This window comes from Triturus cristatus, chromosome 8, assembly GCF_964204655.1.
Source record: "Triturus cristatus chromosome 8, aTriCri1.1, whole genome shotgun sequence".
In the NCBI taxonomy this organism is placed as follows: domain Eukaryota; kingdom Metazoa; phylum Chordata; class Amphibia; order Caudata; family Salamandridae; genus Triturus; species Triturus cristatus.
Genome location: NC_140591.1, coordinates 50,872,142 through 50,889,500, shown reverse-complemented (window position 1 = coordinate 50,889,500; position 17,359 = coordinate 50,872,142). Strand labels below are relative to the sequence as shown.

Sequence of the window (17,359 nt, the reverse complement as noted above, 5' to 3'; positions counted from 1 at the left end):
AACCTTAAAAAATCAATTTGGTGCAACTTTACCTAGTGACAGCAAGACTTGGTGAATTTCTTTCATCAGATTTGCATAAAGATCCTTCTGCCATTTTTGTAAAAGCTCCCACTCCTCCCGAGAGAAACAGGCAACAACATCCTGGAATGTAAGCAGCGCCTGTAAGGATTGTTAATTACATACACTTATGCCATACTCCGAACTAGACAGTCAGCCACAATACAGAAACAATGTTGATAAGATAATGCAGGGTATTCTTTCCTATAGCATTTGGATCACTCAAACGCTACATGATGATACAGTAATGATGGTGACAGACGAGCCACACTCTATCACAGATTAAGCACAAGACCCCATCTTCCTCCAATCTATCAAGGTACAGGTGGTACTTCAAATGAACAAAATACCAATGCTAGAAACTCCTCGCATCTTTAAATGTTTTATTGTTTAGTCAGAGTTGCCACTGGTCACGAGACGCCCCAATACCAATTCACTGTTTAATAACTGCAGATGCATTTGAAATGTGTGTTGCAGGTACAAAAGCACATCCACGTGTCTGGGCCACAAGCTGTTTTGTGAGTTAGAGTAAAGCAAACACTTGGTGGCAGACGAGGTTTGATGACTTCTCTGAATTCCAGGTGGCTGCTTTGTAACCTTAATTCTAGGCTGATGGTATACAATTGTTGGGACCCATAACTTGGAAGAGTCAACCCTCCTGATGAGCACACCTGCATTTATTTCCCTGTTCATTTTTCATCTGCTGAAGATCTTCGATCTTGTCCAAAGGCATATTGTGAAAAAAGCATTAAAAAGTAGCCTACGCCTTTTGGATTAGGCAAATGACATTAAACGTTAAAGTCTGCTACATGGAAAGAAAGTGAAGGTGCTTGGCCTCCCGATTTGACGTGATGTGCTCTTTAAAGTATGAACACCATGTTCTATGTCATTTGTAGTTATTTTATCTTCTAAGAACCTACAGAGTAATTCTGTAGTGTGCAGAGTACTAATCCTCTCACTATGTTGGTCCTGAGGGCTGGTGTTATGAATGCAGTAGTCCCCAGGTTAAGTAGCTAAAAACGAACTCCTTTCATGTTATGGGATTAAGAGTGTTAGCAGTTATGAGTAAACATGGAAACTAAGATTACAGAACTGAGTCACAGTGAAGCGTTACAAGTCTGAATATGTGGGCAGGTGTAGGGAATTGATCTGTTGATCTTATACAAATGTGAACTTGACAAAGACACCCATGATCAATCTTTAGTTAAGGTGACCCCCCAAAAAACCTAGATAACGGATAATGACTAGACTCAACTGTACACATGTGTCGAATCTACATGCAGCTGGAATTTTAAAATGTAGAAATATCCAGAAACCTACTTAACTGTACAGACTTGATGCAGCAGTACACATAGCGGTACACCTGTAATTACAAAATGTAGTAATTGATAATGTCCACGGTGAACAGATTTACAAGTAAATAGTAGGGGAGATAAATTGAACTCTGAGAATACACTACTGCTTTAAAAGGCCAGAGTCCATCAGGCACTCACAGTGAAAAGCCCTGGAATATGTACTAGCCACTGACTATACTTAGATCCTCAGAGACACTGGACATATTTACTGAGACACATGCTTTGTTGAAAAATACTTGGACAGAAAAGTTTGCGCGACTGTTGGTAGTAAAAAATAAAGTACTGCCCGAGTCATTATCCACACTAGGTGCAAAATCTGTATCGTAACTTCTTTAAATTCTTGAATGCACTTGCCCCCAATGATAGCATTGGTAAAATAGGACCTACAAAAAGACAAGAACGGCCTCAGGAATTTCAATAGTGAACAGCTGGTAGAATCCTTATAACTAACTGGAAAAATCAGGGAAAGCTTTAGACAATAAATGATGGATACACTGCCCTACAAAACATTTACATAGACGTTGCTCAAACTACAGTGGAGTATATCTAACTCAAGCAGAAGGTAATACAATGAAATACCCATGTGATACCTCAGCATGCTTTAAATCTGCAATTCTGGGGGTGAGGAGGTCTAAAACTCACAAAAACACTACCCGATCCTCAATCAACTTTTTTTTTATGGCAGCACTGTCCACTATAAGTCATGCACATTTTAGAGAATAATCACTATGCAAGTAAAATCCATTTTAAGTCATTAGATGTACATGTGTCTCTGAGGTGGCTATTAACGTTTTTTTCTGTTATTAGGGTCATACGTTCTTACTTCTTTTGTGGATCACATTTGTATCAGACGGTCAGCACACTGCTGCCACCACCTACTACTTTTTGCCAAATGTCTGTTTTTTGCTGATCTGGTTCTTCACAATCCAGCACCAGGATGTACAGTTTACATTGTATACAAATAGAAGGGTAACAAATATTATCATTTGACTGAAAGTGTAATGAAGCAAGTATATTGGTCCATAGGTGTATTGTCTACTGCACATAAGCAAGAAAGTCAGGATGCTGTGCAGGAGCAATGCCCTCCTGTGCCAACAAACAACATGGAGCTGAAGGTTACTATTATTGGGGCAAGGGGTGTAACTATCTTCTGATTTAATTAACAATAAAGGAGACTGTCTCAAAGTAGAAGAAGTGAATTTTCCAAAAGGTGAATAACTTTGTTGTGCTTTATTTAGTTTCTGAGCAGTAGATCAATGGCCAACACAAAAAAAAATGACTGGTCAAAATGACTATCCAGGAACCAAGAACATACTGGGCTTGAGGCGCTTTGGATTAATATCGGCCAATATCTTACAACTCTAGTCATCTTAGCTGTCCCATTCCAGGTTCTCCCCATGTCGGGATGTAGTGCTAACCTGTTCTAAATTCACATTTGTTTCCTGGACCACATATGTTAAAAATGTAAGAGAAAATGTGGCTTTACAGAGGTTAGACGTTAATTGTGGTGGTTATGGAGGAGAACCAATTAAAATTAAATTATATTTTCTAGAGAGCATAAAATATAAAGGCTGATTAGCACACTGGAAGATTTATGTAGCCACTAAAGGAGATAACATTTTGGGATAGTCACATCAGAAAATAGACGAAATAATGTTTGACCTCAACTCTGGTTTTCTCATCTCAGTAAATGAAATAAAGGAGATATTTGAAGTTTCGTCAGAGGAAAACCTCCAAGTCAATTTTCAAAAACAAATGATGCTGCCTGAAAAATGATGTTCTCCAGATAAAAGATCAAAAAGGGTTCTAAACCTGTGCTAACTAGGAAGGTGAGGAGAATTCTGATTGGCCTTCAAGATGCTGCTGAGGAAGAACTAAGGAGGATGTGTGAAGCTAATGTTACTCAAACTGTAGAGGCCCCCAAATGGCTTGCTCCTGTGGTTATAGCAAATAAACCAAGTGGTAGTTTATGCCTATGCATAGATCTAAGGGAAGTATAAAAGTGAGCTGTAATGGGCAGGTACTTATTGCCAAACATATGTCAGATGGTTAAACTGTTGTATTTGACTAAATATGTCTTAACTATTGATCTCAACATCTGCATCCTGACCCTAAATTGGCTCATTTTTGTTTTTAACAATAGTGTTTGGATTGGTGTTGGTGTCAGTATTTAATTTATTTTGAGAAAAATAAATTGTAAAAAAAAAAAACACCCTGATAAGTATGGCAATGTACAATGACCACTTTGGTTGCAATTATGGCAAACCCCTTTTGCATTACACTCTCTTGCTTCTCCCTCCATTCATCATTATTGTTTTTCTTGCTGTTTATTAGTTACACATTTCCAAACTTGTCCTTTTTTTTGTTTTAAAAGCACTAAGATATGCTCTACTCTTTTAGCTACTGTCAGTACTGCAGAAAGAGGGGAACCATCCATTTGCCAAAGTTCTTCCCTTATTTGATAATTTCTGCAGTGCACCATAAATTGATCCCCGATCCTTTAATCTGTCAGACCACCAAACTTACATGAACCAGCAAATCTTCATAGGCCTAAACTCTCATCACTCCTCTACACTCCCATTCCAAAATTATATGTCTCTAATGCAGTTCTTAATCTCAGGTACAAATTAAACTTTCTCGCAAATTTCAAAATCATTCAAACCCCTAGCATCCGCAGCAGACAATTCTGGTACATTATCTAAAATGTATAGTCTTGGTCCTAAATCAGTGCATCAAAGGTGATGTGCTTCTTTACACACTCAAACTGGTCCCATGGATTTGACCATACAGGGAATACAATTGGGAAGATAAGACGTAGCTGGGGTAACTGTCTGAATCTTGTTTCGTCTAGTATTACTAAATTCCTTGCAGCTGTTGCAATGTCCAAGACAGGAGCATAGCTCAATACTGAACAGGTCACCCTAAATTCATGAACATTGAACATGAACATTGAAGAAATAAAAATTTACAGGAAAATTATATTTTTGTATGGCACCCACAAATTCTTCACTTATAACCGAAAGAGATTAACATGTTTAAAAGGCAAAGAGAAAACAAAATATTCTATATGTAGTCTTTAGATGTATAATATAGTACAGTTTCTTGCTAAATCATGATTAATACTGGTTTGTGTGGTCTTATTTTTCTCCTTTGTGTATTGAGCTTGTTTCTTTGGACCTTTAATTCACTCGGTTTCCCAAACTGCAATGCTTTCTGGGGAAATTATTACGTAAACACTGCCTTTCACTGTAGCTGGATCCTCAGAGGCTTTTCTATCTTGTTCCAGTGTCACTGCCTCAGGTCAGGGATTTTCTTTAATGAAGTCTCTTGTGTTGAGACACTAAGCCTTCTCCCATCTTTATCGCCACATGTTGAATTCAAATTGTACACAAGCTGAATTCTTCTAGAACAAGGTTTATTCTTAACAGCTTCTTAGTCAACAAGAGCTCCCCTCCATCTTCATCAAATGTCTTCCATCCCTCCCACCTAATCACCGTATTATACAACATCATTACAATCCATATACTAACACCAGTACGTCACCCATACCACTCAACCTTTAGCAACACTGTGGTATTTGAGTTTTCACACTGTGGTTTCAGGCATGCCACCACTCACTGTAAAGGGAGACTCACGATTATTTTAAACTTAAAAATTACATTTTTTTTCAGGCAAAAATTAAACCTGCTTAAAGCAAATTGGGATTTTTTAAAATACTTTACAGTTATTGCTGGTTTATTTTTCTTTGTGCTCATTTTCAGCACGGCATAAACAATAAATTAACACGGGTATGCTTTTTCAATAGCAGTGGTTTGATATAAGGCCTCTTGGTGGGTACTGCTTGGGGAAGTATCCAATGGATGCTTAAGGAGTGTCCGGTGCAAGAAGTTCTAGAGTATGTATAAAATGTTATATTTCAAGTTGTGATCAGCTGGTGTGGAGGTTCCTGGTGGACTGGCCGTATAGCACATAACTTGGATGCCAATAAAATCTATTGAGGAAGGAATAACAAGCAGCCCTGTGGAGGGGGAGGGGCGAGCAAGACAGAGAGGCAGAGCGAGGCACCTGCGTGGGAGAGCGAGAGGAAAGCCATATGGCGCCTCTGCTCGTAAGCGCGCACATGCACGCAAGCTGTAGGCTGGGCATGGTAGCATTTTTTTAAGCCCTTACTAAAAGTCTCGCCAGACCAGCGCATGCGCTGGGTCAGGCGAGACCTAAAAAAGAAATGGGCGCAAGATGTGGTGAATGGTCTGCAAAACACAGCATACTTTTTAGGATTACCTGGAAAGGAATTGTGTATGATATCATAGGTATAATATATGGGGTTGCGGTCTCATGTGAAATTTTAAGTATGTAAAATAGCTTAAATTTGTGTTTTGATTTTAATGTTCTTATTTCCCATGCGTTGGGTCTTGATTGGGGGACGTATCCAATGGAAGCTTCAGGAATGTTCTGTGAAAGGGGTTCCAGATTGTATACAAAATTTTATATTTCAAATTGTGATCAGTTCACGTGGATGCTACTGGTGAACTGGTCGTACAGGACTTTGATGCAAATAAGATATATAGAGGACACTTTGTTGCATCGTCTTTCCACTTCTACTTGTCGCTATTACTTCTGGCTGTAAAACGGTCAATAGGCAGTCAGACCACAGTGTCTTCAGGATCAGAAAGCGAAAACAGAAGTGGCAGGCTGTAGTATTCAGCTGCAAAGCAGGCCAGGCTGGTGAAGAAGGAAGGCTGACGGGCGCACCATATACTCGGTCTTTGCGCTGTGTATATTAAGCTAGCAATGAGAAAGAAAAACTGCCTTGTAAAAGTGGATACTATCTTTATTGAGATGTATATAGATTTTGTACATTGTCCCTTGACGTAATTGCATTCCCTACTCCTTGTTGTGTACATGAGCCTCCCATGCTATGACATTTCCCAGCCTCCCATGGCAGTTATGTGAGTAAGTGGTTAATGTTTATTGCCTAAATAAACATCTTACCAATTTGTCTTCCCCTCATGCTCATTACAACAAAATGCAAATGCCAGACCTTTTTTGACAATATTGCTTGGAATATTTATGAAGCGTTAGACTGGGAGATGTTTCACCTCCAAGTAATCAAACGAACACTGAACTGATTCTCGACTATTTTGCAAGAGAACATTTACTTTCTTGTTTTTTAGGAGCATCTTGAAATTGGCCATGAAGTTGCTTTTTATCCGCCTATTGCATAAATTAATGCACTATCTTAGTTTTATGCCCGATGCTGCCTAATAGCGGGCCCCTATTGTTTAGTGAACTGTTGGCTGAACAGAAAGCTCTCTGGCGAGTCACATCTGTGACTTTCGATATCTCATCTGTTAGAGTTGGGAGTGATTTGTGCCTACTGTAAAATAGCTACTGTTCAATGTAACACAATACATGACGGAGAACATAATATAGGATGTTGCCTAACGGATAGAGCGGTGGACCTTGAAGTTAGGGAACAGGGTTCGAGTCTCGGCAGGGGCAGTAAACATCCTCGGATTCTCTGCAAATCACAATCTCCCTGTGCCCAACAAAATGAATGTGTTTGTCTGTAACACAACTGGTGCTCATGTAAAGCTCAGATACCTTCGTGTCGCGTTCGCGTTATATAAAATGAAAAAAATTGGAAGAAAAAGAACCGTTTCCGTTACCACAGAACAGTCTCGTTGCTTGCACGGAGTGCGGCGAACGTTTCCATGACCTCTTCCACGCACACCGTAATGTTTGCATACAAACACCCAGCTTATGTACAAAATATTACGCACCTTGTCCGATTTCTGGTACGCCATTTCTTCCTGTTAACGTCAGGTGAAAATGTAGATACTGAACTGTGACAAACCGTAGAGAGGCCCAGAGCCCCTCGCTGTAAATACTCTACTATTAGTGAGCAGAAATAGCCCACACAAGGGCCCGCCCTCTCATTAATAATGAGATAAGCGCACAGTGGGGCTTTCCCTCAGTAAAGACGCAGGTAAGAGGATAACGAGGCTTCTTTCTCCTCGAATTACAGGGTGATACAACACAGCGCCCGACTCACGCACCAATGGCATCAGTAACCGTCATGCGCATTCTCAACTCTTAGGTGCGCATGCGCACCCAGGGACGCCTAGCTGAGCATGCGCAAAGAAAATATACTACACTTCCTCTTCGTTCTCAAACTGCGCATGATGCCAAAGAGAAACGCTCACATACAGAAATACGCAACAAACCGGCGCATGCGCATACAGCAGAAAACATGAACGAAGGAGTACCACAAATAAGCGTGTGCCTGGAAGAACGTTCATTATATTTATTTTATGTATTGCTCCTCATTTTAGTTCCTTCACAGTATCCACCCTTTCAGAGACAAGTAGGTCTCACTCTTTAAACCCTTTGAGCCGTCAAAGCGGTACCTATTCTGCAGGGCCGGACCTAAGATTTTTGGTGCCCTGCGCAATACGAAAGACAGGAGGCCCCTTTTAATTTTCATGTGATGTTTCATTACAGGAAGTGAAATCATTGGGCAATTAATCTTTTGCATTGTTGAAATGACTTGCATAATGCAACTTCATCGTTAAAAATCATAAAAGGGCGGACGAACCACCGTGGAACATGATAATTTAAGAATGCATTTAAAAACATATGATTAAAAAGACCACGAGGTCGTGAACACAGACAGAAGGCAACTGGTTAAGTAAAAATGTTGACAGTTATATCGGTGCGATTGGAAGTTGTGTATGTACAGATTATTTTTGGGCTACTTAAATTAAATTACTTTTTTGTCCAGTTCTATTGCCGCAATTCCAGAATTTTATGGCTCTGCAACACAGGGGAATCAACAACCTTCCTAGACACTTGATGACTGCTGCTCTGCATGTTCTTATTTGTTCCTTCCTAAAGGCCTCCCGAAGGACGGTTTTTCGAGTTTCTAATAGTGAGGGGCAAATGCATAACAGATGTAATAATGACTCGTCCCCTTGTCCGTAAAGGCGGCATTCCTTGGATGGCCATGTGTATTTCCATTTCGGGGTCAGGTCCTTCGAGGGAAAAGACCCCATTCGCAGCAGCATCAGATAGTGCTTTTTCAGGTGAGAAAAGTGTTCGGACAGGTACAGTTGTGATTTCAGAATCTGGTAGGTATGTATCACTGGCTAAGCGTGGCATTTTTTTGAGATGGTATTTTTATCTATCAATAACGATATCTGCTTGATGGCGTTATTCACAGCAGATTTCAATCCAGGGTATGTTGTAGGGGTAAACCAGGCCTCCTCTAGCTGTAATGCCGAGAGGGATTCTTTCAAAACTGTCGTGGTTGAGTTGACTAGCCTTGCTTGGTTTTCAATTTCCACCCAACAGTGGTGAGCTCAGGTGTTGTCTTCTGCTTCCCTCATCCTCCAGTAATACTTTACTAGTGCACCTTGTCTAGCCGGGATTTGGTTTTTTAGTCCGTATTCAAGGTGGATTTGTGCCTGTGAGGTATGTGACGGTATTAAAAACAATCTCTTGAAACATGTGGTTTGTGCTGTGCTTAGAACTGTAAAACACACAAGATGATGGATGGAATGTTGCACATTGGCAAAACATTCACCCCCAGTCACAGATCTGGGTTTAATCCATCGTTATTTTGCTCACCACGCCACCCCAGTTCAGACATGGCCATATGCAAATCAGTCTTGACCCTGTACCTCATGGGAACAGTCCAGTCCGAACTGCCAAGCCATGTCTTCCCTGGACTGGAATCAAGCATCCTAGGACCGGTTTCGGGGTTTCACCCCTCTTCAGCCAAGATAGCTTGACTCCACTGGCGTAGTGAGCACGGGACCAACGTCTGGGCATACCCTTCCCACATAGGGTGAACAGCAAAACACACAAGATGATGGATGGAATGTTGCATATTGGCAAAACATTCACCCCCATCACAGATCTGGGTTTAATCCATCGTTATTTTGCTCACCACGCCACTCCAGTTCAGGCATGGCCATATGCAAATCAGTCTTGACCCTGTGCCTCATGGGAACAGTCCAGCCCGAACAGCCAAGCCATGTCTTCCCTGGACTGGAATCAAGCATCTTAGGACCGGTTTCGGGGTTTCACCCCTCTTCAGCCAAGATAGCTTGACTCCACTGGCGTAGTGAGCACGGGACCAACGTCTGGGCATACCCTTCCCACATAGGGTGAACAGCAAAACACACAAGATGATGGATGGAATGTTGCACATTGGCAAAACATTCACCCCCAGTCACAGATCTGGGTTTAATCCATCGTTATTTTGCTCGCCACGCCACCCCAGTTCAGACATGGCCATATGCAAATCAGTCTTGACCCTGTGCCTCATGGGAACAGTCCAGCCCGAACTGCCAAGCCATGTCTTCCCTGGACTGGAATCAAGCATCTTTAATATTCAGGATTTCTGAGCCATAAGAAATGGAGGGAAGGAATTTTGCTGCAATCACTTTTAGCAGGTGACCAGTAGAACAGCCTGTAAGCTTTTAAAAAAAATCTTAAATGCAAACAGCAATTGTTGTGCTTTTGTGCGTTCGTGTTCCAGATGTAGTTTAAAGTTGAGGTTGCAGTCTAATTGGAAACCTAGGTATTTGTACGAAACTACCCGGGTTAACGGTTGCATTTTCCAGGAAAATGTGCGCTTTTTCTGTGTTTTATTGTGTTTGGAGAAGCACATCACCTTTGTTTTTCGATGGTTGATCGTTAATTGTGCCAGGGTGGTGTAAACTCCTAATTCCGTTATCAGTCTCTGCAGGCCTGCAGGAGTTTGTGCTAGCAAAATAATGTCGCCCGCATATTGGAGACACGGTATCGGTGTTTTGCCCAATTTTGGGGAATCAGCTTGAATTGACCGAAGGTGCTTGTCAAGATCTGAGATGAAAATGTTAAATAGGCAGGGCGCTAACACGCAACCCTGTTTTAGCCAATTGAGTGTTGGAATCTTGCTGGTTAAACTACGCCCATCTCCTTTCTTAATTTGGACCCACGTGTGAGAGTAGAGATTAATTATAGCCTCCAGGAGTTTGGTTGGTTCCCCCCAGCCTTGCTTTTTTGCCCATAACTTAGCCCTTAAAACTTTATCGAAGGCCGCTTTAAGATCAATAAAGCATGCGTACAAGGGCCTAGATTTTGCAAAGGCTTGATTGGCTAGGAGGGTAACTGCAGAGATGTTAACAAGGGTGCCCATCCCTGCCCGAAATCCAGTGTGCGTGTAAGGTATCAGGTTGATTCGACTGACCCAGTCCTCTAGGTCCACCAGGATATTCAATGCGTATATTTTTGCCTCCTCATCAATTAATGCAATCAACCTATAGTTGGATGGATCAGAGCGAGAGCCAGACTTGTAAATTGGATTTAGAATGCTTCCTCTCCAAGACTCAGGGAACCGACTGGAGGCAATGGCATGGGTAACAAGCATTGGCATAGCCAATAGATCTCGCCTTTGGGACCATATAAGTGTTTAGGGTGGAGATATTGGCTTTGGCTATTTTTAAACTATGGCAGCCAAGCGGACAGATAAGCCGAAGTAGAAAAAAAGAACGTTTGATGTACCCAACGCTTGTAGATCTTGTTAGTGTGGAATAAAACGATAAAGAGATCCTTATGTTTTAATAAAATGTGTGGTGTTTTCAATATCAAGACTGAGGGACTGAGACAGTGCTAAGAGCAATGTACACAAAGTTTGGCTGTAGCAAAGTCCAGTGTTTTCCTTGTGTAGTTTTTAATATTTTTAACAACCCCCCATTTCACATGTCCAGCACATGTGTGCGTTGTGTTGTGTCTGTTTTAACATATTGCTTTAGCATAAACGTTTGTTGGTTAAGATCCTGCAATGCACCCTAGTGGGCATTTTGCGAAAGCATGTTGTTGCTGAAAATGTGAACTTTAAAAAGTATTACTGCTGGCAGGCAGGGCATGGAGGGATAGACAGGACGGAGAGAAGAGAGAGGAAGCGAGAGAGAAAGAGAGAGAGAGTGAGAGATGGAGGGTTTGGAGAGAGACATGTAGTTATACAAAGAGAGTTATTACTTACTGTCCGAGGCTTCAAGAGTCATAGCCTGTGAGCCCAGGGTCACTCACAGAGTGTGTGTGTTGTCGGGAGCATGTACAAATTCCTAGTGAAATCCGACAGAAATATCACACTACCCGACTGAAAGCACGTATACCCAACTATTTACTACAGAACATATTTTTAGGGGGTGTAACGACCCAGCCCACCTCCCCCTCCCAGGTATACCCCTGCCAGGTATCTTTAGTGGTTGTAAAGGCCGGCATTCTGCAGCCGCACAGACAGGTATGCAAGACAAATATGTGCCCCTGTATTTATTAATTATTTTGAAATTAAACAAGCCCGGCCTTTGAGCTGTCCTGGTGCATCAGAAGTGCACTAAAAGAAGACTGGCAGAGGAAAAACCGAAACCCAGGGGCCTAAACAGCCGTTGCACGCTGCGCGCTAATGAGGCTGTGCAAACTTAAATTCTTATTAAATATTTATAAGATAGTTTGTTATGTATGCTTCATGACAGGCCCTCTTGAGAGTGTTTTAAATAGCATCAAATGTAATAATGCACAAAATGACGTTCAGAAAATAAAAAATGCATTTGGGATCACGAGTCCGTGACAAGTAGGATTCTGTTTAAATTACACTCACACAGAACCCCAAAAAGCCAAACAGTAAATATATGACCAGTGAATGGCAGCAAAACCGCATGTGCTATTTTCAAACGGATATAGACTATAAATATAGACTATGCTTTTTTTATATAAACAAAAACACACTCTAATTTTACAACAGAATTTCCTAACTTAGTGCATGGTCTCCTACTTATAAACAAAAACAGTGAACGTTATTTTCTTTCTTATGACACAAATGTGCCCAGTTCTCTCTGGGTTCAAGGGGGGTTAGGAGGTGGATTAACAAAGTTTCCCAAATCTCCACAAAGGTTATCTCCCACACAACTGGATAAAGTGATTTTTTCTCAAATATGCACAAAAGGTAAAAACATTGCACACTGAGTACCTTCGGAGGAACCTGTAGAAAATATCTGGGACAGGTGTTTTATGTCAAACAGCAATCACACACAGAGGACATCGATAATTCTATTTTGAATACCGTGTGCATGAACATACCAACAAAGACACTGCTATTGAGTACCAGTATTATAGCAAGGATATACTCTGCAAACTGTACACTAACACGTCCTGCTATTACGGGATTATTTCAAATACATCGTTTCAAAGAGTACACAATGAGCGATATCTTAAGCTTTCCTAAAAATCGTAAAATTAGTCAATGGATACAATTTTCATCGCTGCTGTATTAATTTGATCGGGAAGAAATGGCAGAAAGATTTCAGAATTCTTCCAAGCAGTTATTGAAAGAGAGGGCTAGTCTAATGGCACTTCAAACACCAGAAACTAACACAAGTGACTTGCGCAGCACAGAGAGGCACAGACCACACACATCAGCGAATAGCTAGGTCTCGTTCTGAAATAACGCAGACCTCTCCTGTATTACAGCAATGTACATAAGCAAAAGCCTTGTTATCCCCAAACAGTTTAAATTTAGCAACAAGGCAACAGATCTTCCTGCTTTATGGCCATGGGCATAATTTGAGAATGTTTTATTTACTTCCTGAATGAAGGATTCCCAGGCCTTTATGCTCAATGGCTCCACGTTGAATCTCTCCAGAAGACTGGTGTATGTACCAATGATATCCTAAATGCTATCCTTTTTCCAGCAGAGATGTTTTAGGTTGTAGCATTGTATTTGAAGAGACAGCGCCTTAGCTTTCGCTAGAATTGCGAAGGTTCCTAATAGTGTGAAAGATTGTGGTTGATGATCACTTTCCGCCCTATCTATTATTTGAAAATTCGCAATGTACGGGAGAAGATCGTTGTCGGTAAAGGTGTAGTCGATGGTCGAACGTGTTTTATGAGTAACCCTTGTGTGTGCTGCAGTGTAATCTGTCGGGCTTCGACCTTTAAGAAATAGAAACATGCTGGTGCACAATAAATCCCATATAATGAAGGATTTGTTTTGAAAGGGCTGTTAAATCCATGTGGACTTAAACAATACAGTGAAAAGGTCACAACTTGTGTTTGCTTTTCAGTCTGAAAGCAATTTGCTTTTGAGTGCAAAAATAATAGAGGTTGAGGATTTAGGATAAAAAAACATAGTCCGACGTGCGCATAATGTCACAGTTAAAAAGGGAACAAACGCTATTGTTCCTAAAACAGGAGCTGCGTTGAAAACAACTTAAACAAGCGAAAGCCTGGTCAACCCTAAAACCTGTGCACAGAAAATAAAAGGGAATATTCTCACAGCACGCGTTGGTAGGAAAGCAACTTTTAAAACAAGCGCTGGTCACACGCTGCTCCCAGCACCCCGGGCGCCGCGTTAATTAACAATCGCCTTTCGAATTAGCGTGGTGAAAGCGACCATGCTAATTCAAGCTTTTCAAGCACTCGTGCTTGTGCTCCACCTTGCGGGAGTGAGTAGCTGCGGCGCGAGAGCCATATGTTTTCAATTACCACACGCGCCGCTGCTTGCTCCCGCAAGGTGGATGCCAGCACAAGCACGAGTGTGCTTGAAAAGGAGCAGACCAGTTTCTAAAGGTCATCTCCCAGAGCAACGCATGCGTGCTGCCTAGGCGAGACCTCAAAAAGGGAGTAAGGAGACCAGACCAAAATGAGGGATCATGCCGGTGTGGTAAATAATTTAATTACCGGGACTTAATTTGATACGGAAACATAATAAAAATAGCTCAGTAAATAAGAGGCAGAATCCGTGGTATTAGAGGTTCGGAATGGGCTTTATTCCAGAGGTCGATTATAATCGGTTGCTCCAGGTTCCATCACCACGAAGGTTCAGGAAGTGAAGTACATACGTTATTGACAATCAATTACTTTTATACAATAAGCATTACAGTGAGGCCAATACAAGAGGCGTAACAATTGATAGTGGTGATAATATATTCATACGTAGCAAAAATAGGCGTAACTGGGAGTGATGAAAGAACGTCATCAGATGTGATGTCATAAGAGGGTGGTTACATGAAAGAATTTCGCAATGTCAGCAGAAATATTTGGCTGATATGCGCGCGCAGCAGTATGACGTGTGATTGACGTGCAACTAGGGGGTGAAGGGGACTTGACATTTAGCTCTACATATGGCGACAGAAGTCTGGAGGGTCAAGTCAACCTAATCCCAAATCATATCTAACATCCTATGTTTAAAGAACTATGTTATCCAAAAGAGAGGTCTCTTCGAGTGGAATCTTATTCTATACTGACTATACTGACTATACTGACTGTTAGTGCGTGTACAAGCGTCTAAGTGTCTACACTAGATGCGAGGGCGGAATCTTCCATAGTAACAGGGCTATGAATTATTTGCATGAAGACAGAGAAGCCGGGCCTTTGCTTGGTAGCTGGAAGAATGTTTACTTAAGCTACTAGACAGGAATGCATTGGGCAGGGAGCGGAGCAGATAATTTTCGAAGGTGAAATACAGTTTTTGGCAGGCAGCAGGCTGATGTCAGGCTTCGTGAGCCGCGCAGAGAATGAGACAAAGTTCATGGTCACAGATGCAGGCTCGGACTGGAGCTTCAGAGACAGAAAGCAAGAAAAGCTTGATGACAGAATCAGGGCCTACTTGCCTGGACTGTAAAAATGGCATAAGTGAACCATATAAAGGCAGTGGCCTTTCGTACTTAGGAATGGAATATCCGGCCCATTCATGGCGGATCAACAGAGGACATGTTAACGGTGGACGCACATGTATTTGCGTCTTCATAACTGGAACTGGAGGGAACATACATGTACTTGTAACATGCACATAGAACCGTTGGGGTCCAAGATAGGGGACATAACTGACCAGAAAAATCCATATTTCCACATTCCCTCCTTGTCCCCTACTTGCCCGTCAAGAGATATCAATCTTCATTAATCCATTGATCTGTTCATATAGCATCATTTGTTCTTCTTTCTTCTTCCGGGATCTTGAATGGAAATCTTGATGTGGAATGCACGATGTGGCACACAGACCACAAATCGCTGGTCCACTTTGCAGGCATAAGCAGCAACTGAATAATATGAGAAGGCCAATACCTAGGAAGGATAGAACTCTCCATCCCCAGGCTGATATCACGCTCCAAAACCAACCGGACCAAGTCCAGGTGCCTGGATTCTGGTGTATCTGGCTTACAATCTTATGAAGGCGGGTTATGGCCTTATATACAGATGGCGAATTTTCTGGTATGAATATGCAACAGCTTGATCCGATGACCCTACAAGCTCCGCCTCTATCGGCCAGGATGACGTCAAGGACAAGACGATTTTGAAGCACAACAATCCGCATAGCAGACTGCTCTTCTGTTAAATTGCCTAAGGCGGAAATAGTTTCGTTCACTACTGCTTCAAGGGTTCTAGTCAATCTACGTATCAGCTTACTATTAGTAACGGTACCTATATAGGGAAAGAGACCTTTATTGAAATCTGTGTATTTTTCCCATGCCGTTTCAGTGTAATCGACTATTGGGAGATCTCTCCTTTCTCTATTGTGTACTAAATGAGTATTTCTGTGATAATCAGGAGGAGCTAGGAAAACAGGTGGCAAAAGGAATCCAATGTAGCAGGTACCATCCCAATCTAGAGGCAAACGTACATATGCCGTCTGACCACATATAAAATAGGAATGGCGGGAAGCTCTAAATGTAGACTTGCCTTGATCACTAAATTCTACTACAGTGGTGCATCTACTATGGCCCATATGTATGGAACCATTCTTTCTTACACATAATTCACCTTTTACTGGAAATATTGACATAGCGGGCAAAATTGGAGTAGCTTCGGATTCGACATTTAGGATCATAAGATTAAGCGTAAAATTACCTAATCCATATACTTCATTTTCTAGATCAGTTCCTGTTCTTTTGGGAAGTCCCTCCTTGTTAGGATAGCAGACCTTAAGTAAAACTAAATTCAAATGTCCCCATACCCAGTTATCTTGATAAACTGCAGAATTCGAATCCAGAGAATTAATTAGGCTAAACCATGCTCCACAGGAGCCGTTGTGTGTGAACGGGTATGGAAAAAGAGGTAGAATTCCTTTATAGTTCTGATGGGGAGGGAGTCGGCCACATATCCAACAATTTGTAGCATTGCTAACCTGATGGGAATGATGTAACATACTAATAAAAGTGTTATTGCGCAGCGCAAATCTGTATGACAATTCAAGCGGAGGTAATTCACTAAAAGAATGTTCAGCAGTAACATTGTAAACATGTCTAGAAATAGGATAATATATGTGCAATAATATACTTGCAGTAATTATTAAAAGACTTGAGAAAAACAAAATTAATAACGTCACTATGCAATGACTACGCAGTGATTTACAGTACGCCTGTCGTTTCAACATTTTTCGGGTGCTTTCTCTATTCAGGTCCAAGGGATACATGTCAGAGACAATTCAACCGCTTCACCTTGGAGAGGACTTAAACAATCAAATTGCTCGACTGATTGGGCCTGAGCTTTAATTTATAAAGTTCGGAGTCACTTTTTTCCACAAAAGGAAGTTTTGAGTCAATGGGTGAAGACACACAAGGTGTGCTATTCACATCTGATTTCAGTCCATGAAATTTCTTGATATGACTTGAATGAATCCATCCTTTTCTGCCTTCGATCTTCACGGCTGTTCTTGTTGTGAGCAACACCAGCTGAGGTGACCTCCACCTAGGTTCCAGCTGCGTCTTTCGATCAAAGTTCCTCACGAGGACTAAGTCTCCCGGAACCACGTCATGGGGTTTCACCTCAGTATTGTCAGGAAAAGCTGCAGCTACCTGTGAACGACAAGATTGTAGTGCAGACATCAAGGAAGCCAAGTAATCTGTCAGCATGTTACAGTCAATATCAGTTATTTTGCGTGGTATAGGCGTCCCCCACAT

The 17,359-nt window shown here is 41.5% G+C and overlaps 1 protein-coding gene across 6 annotated transcripts in view; it reads right to left on the bottom strand.

Moving 5' to 3' along the window:
- LOC146800041 (uncharacterized) overlaps positions 1-7,503 on the bottom strand; it is a 49,353-nt gene extending 41,850 nt beyond the window's left edge. For 2 of the 6 annotated variants that reach the window (XM_085620957.1, XM_085620958.1), the window contains exons 1-2: positions 7,196-7,503; positions 33-141 (exon numbers count right to left, since the gene is read on the bottom strand). In XM_085620957.1, the coding sequence (XP_085477083.1) occupies positions 33-141; positions 7,196-7,219 (133 nt within the window). In that variant the 5' untranslated portion in view covers positions 7,220-7,503. Of the gene's footprint in view, positions 1-32; positions 160-7,195 lie in introns of all 6 variants that reach the window. The other 4 variants (XM_085620953.1, XM_085620955.1, XM_085620956.1 and 1 more) reach the window with 3 other exon arrangements.
- Positions 7,504-17,359: the final 9,856 nt, after the last annotated feature.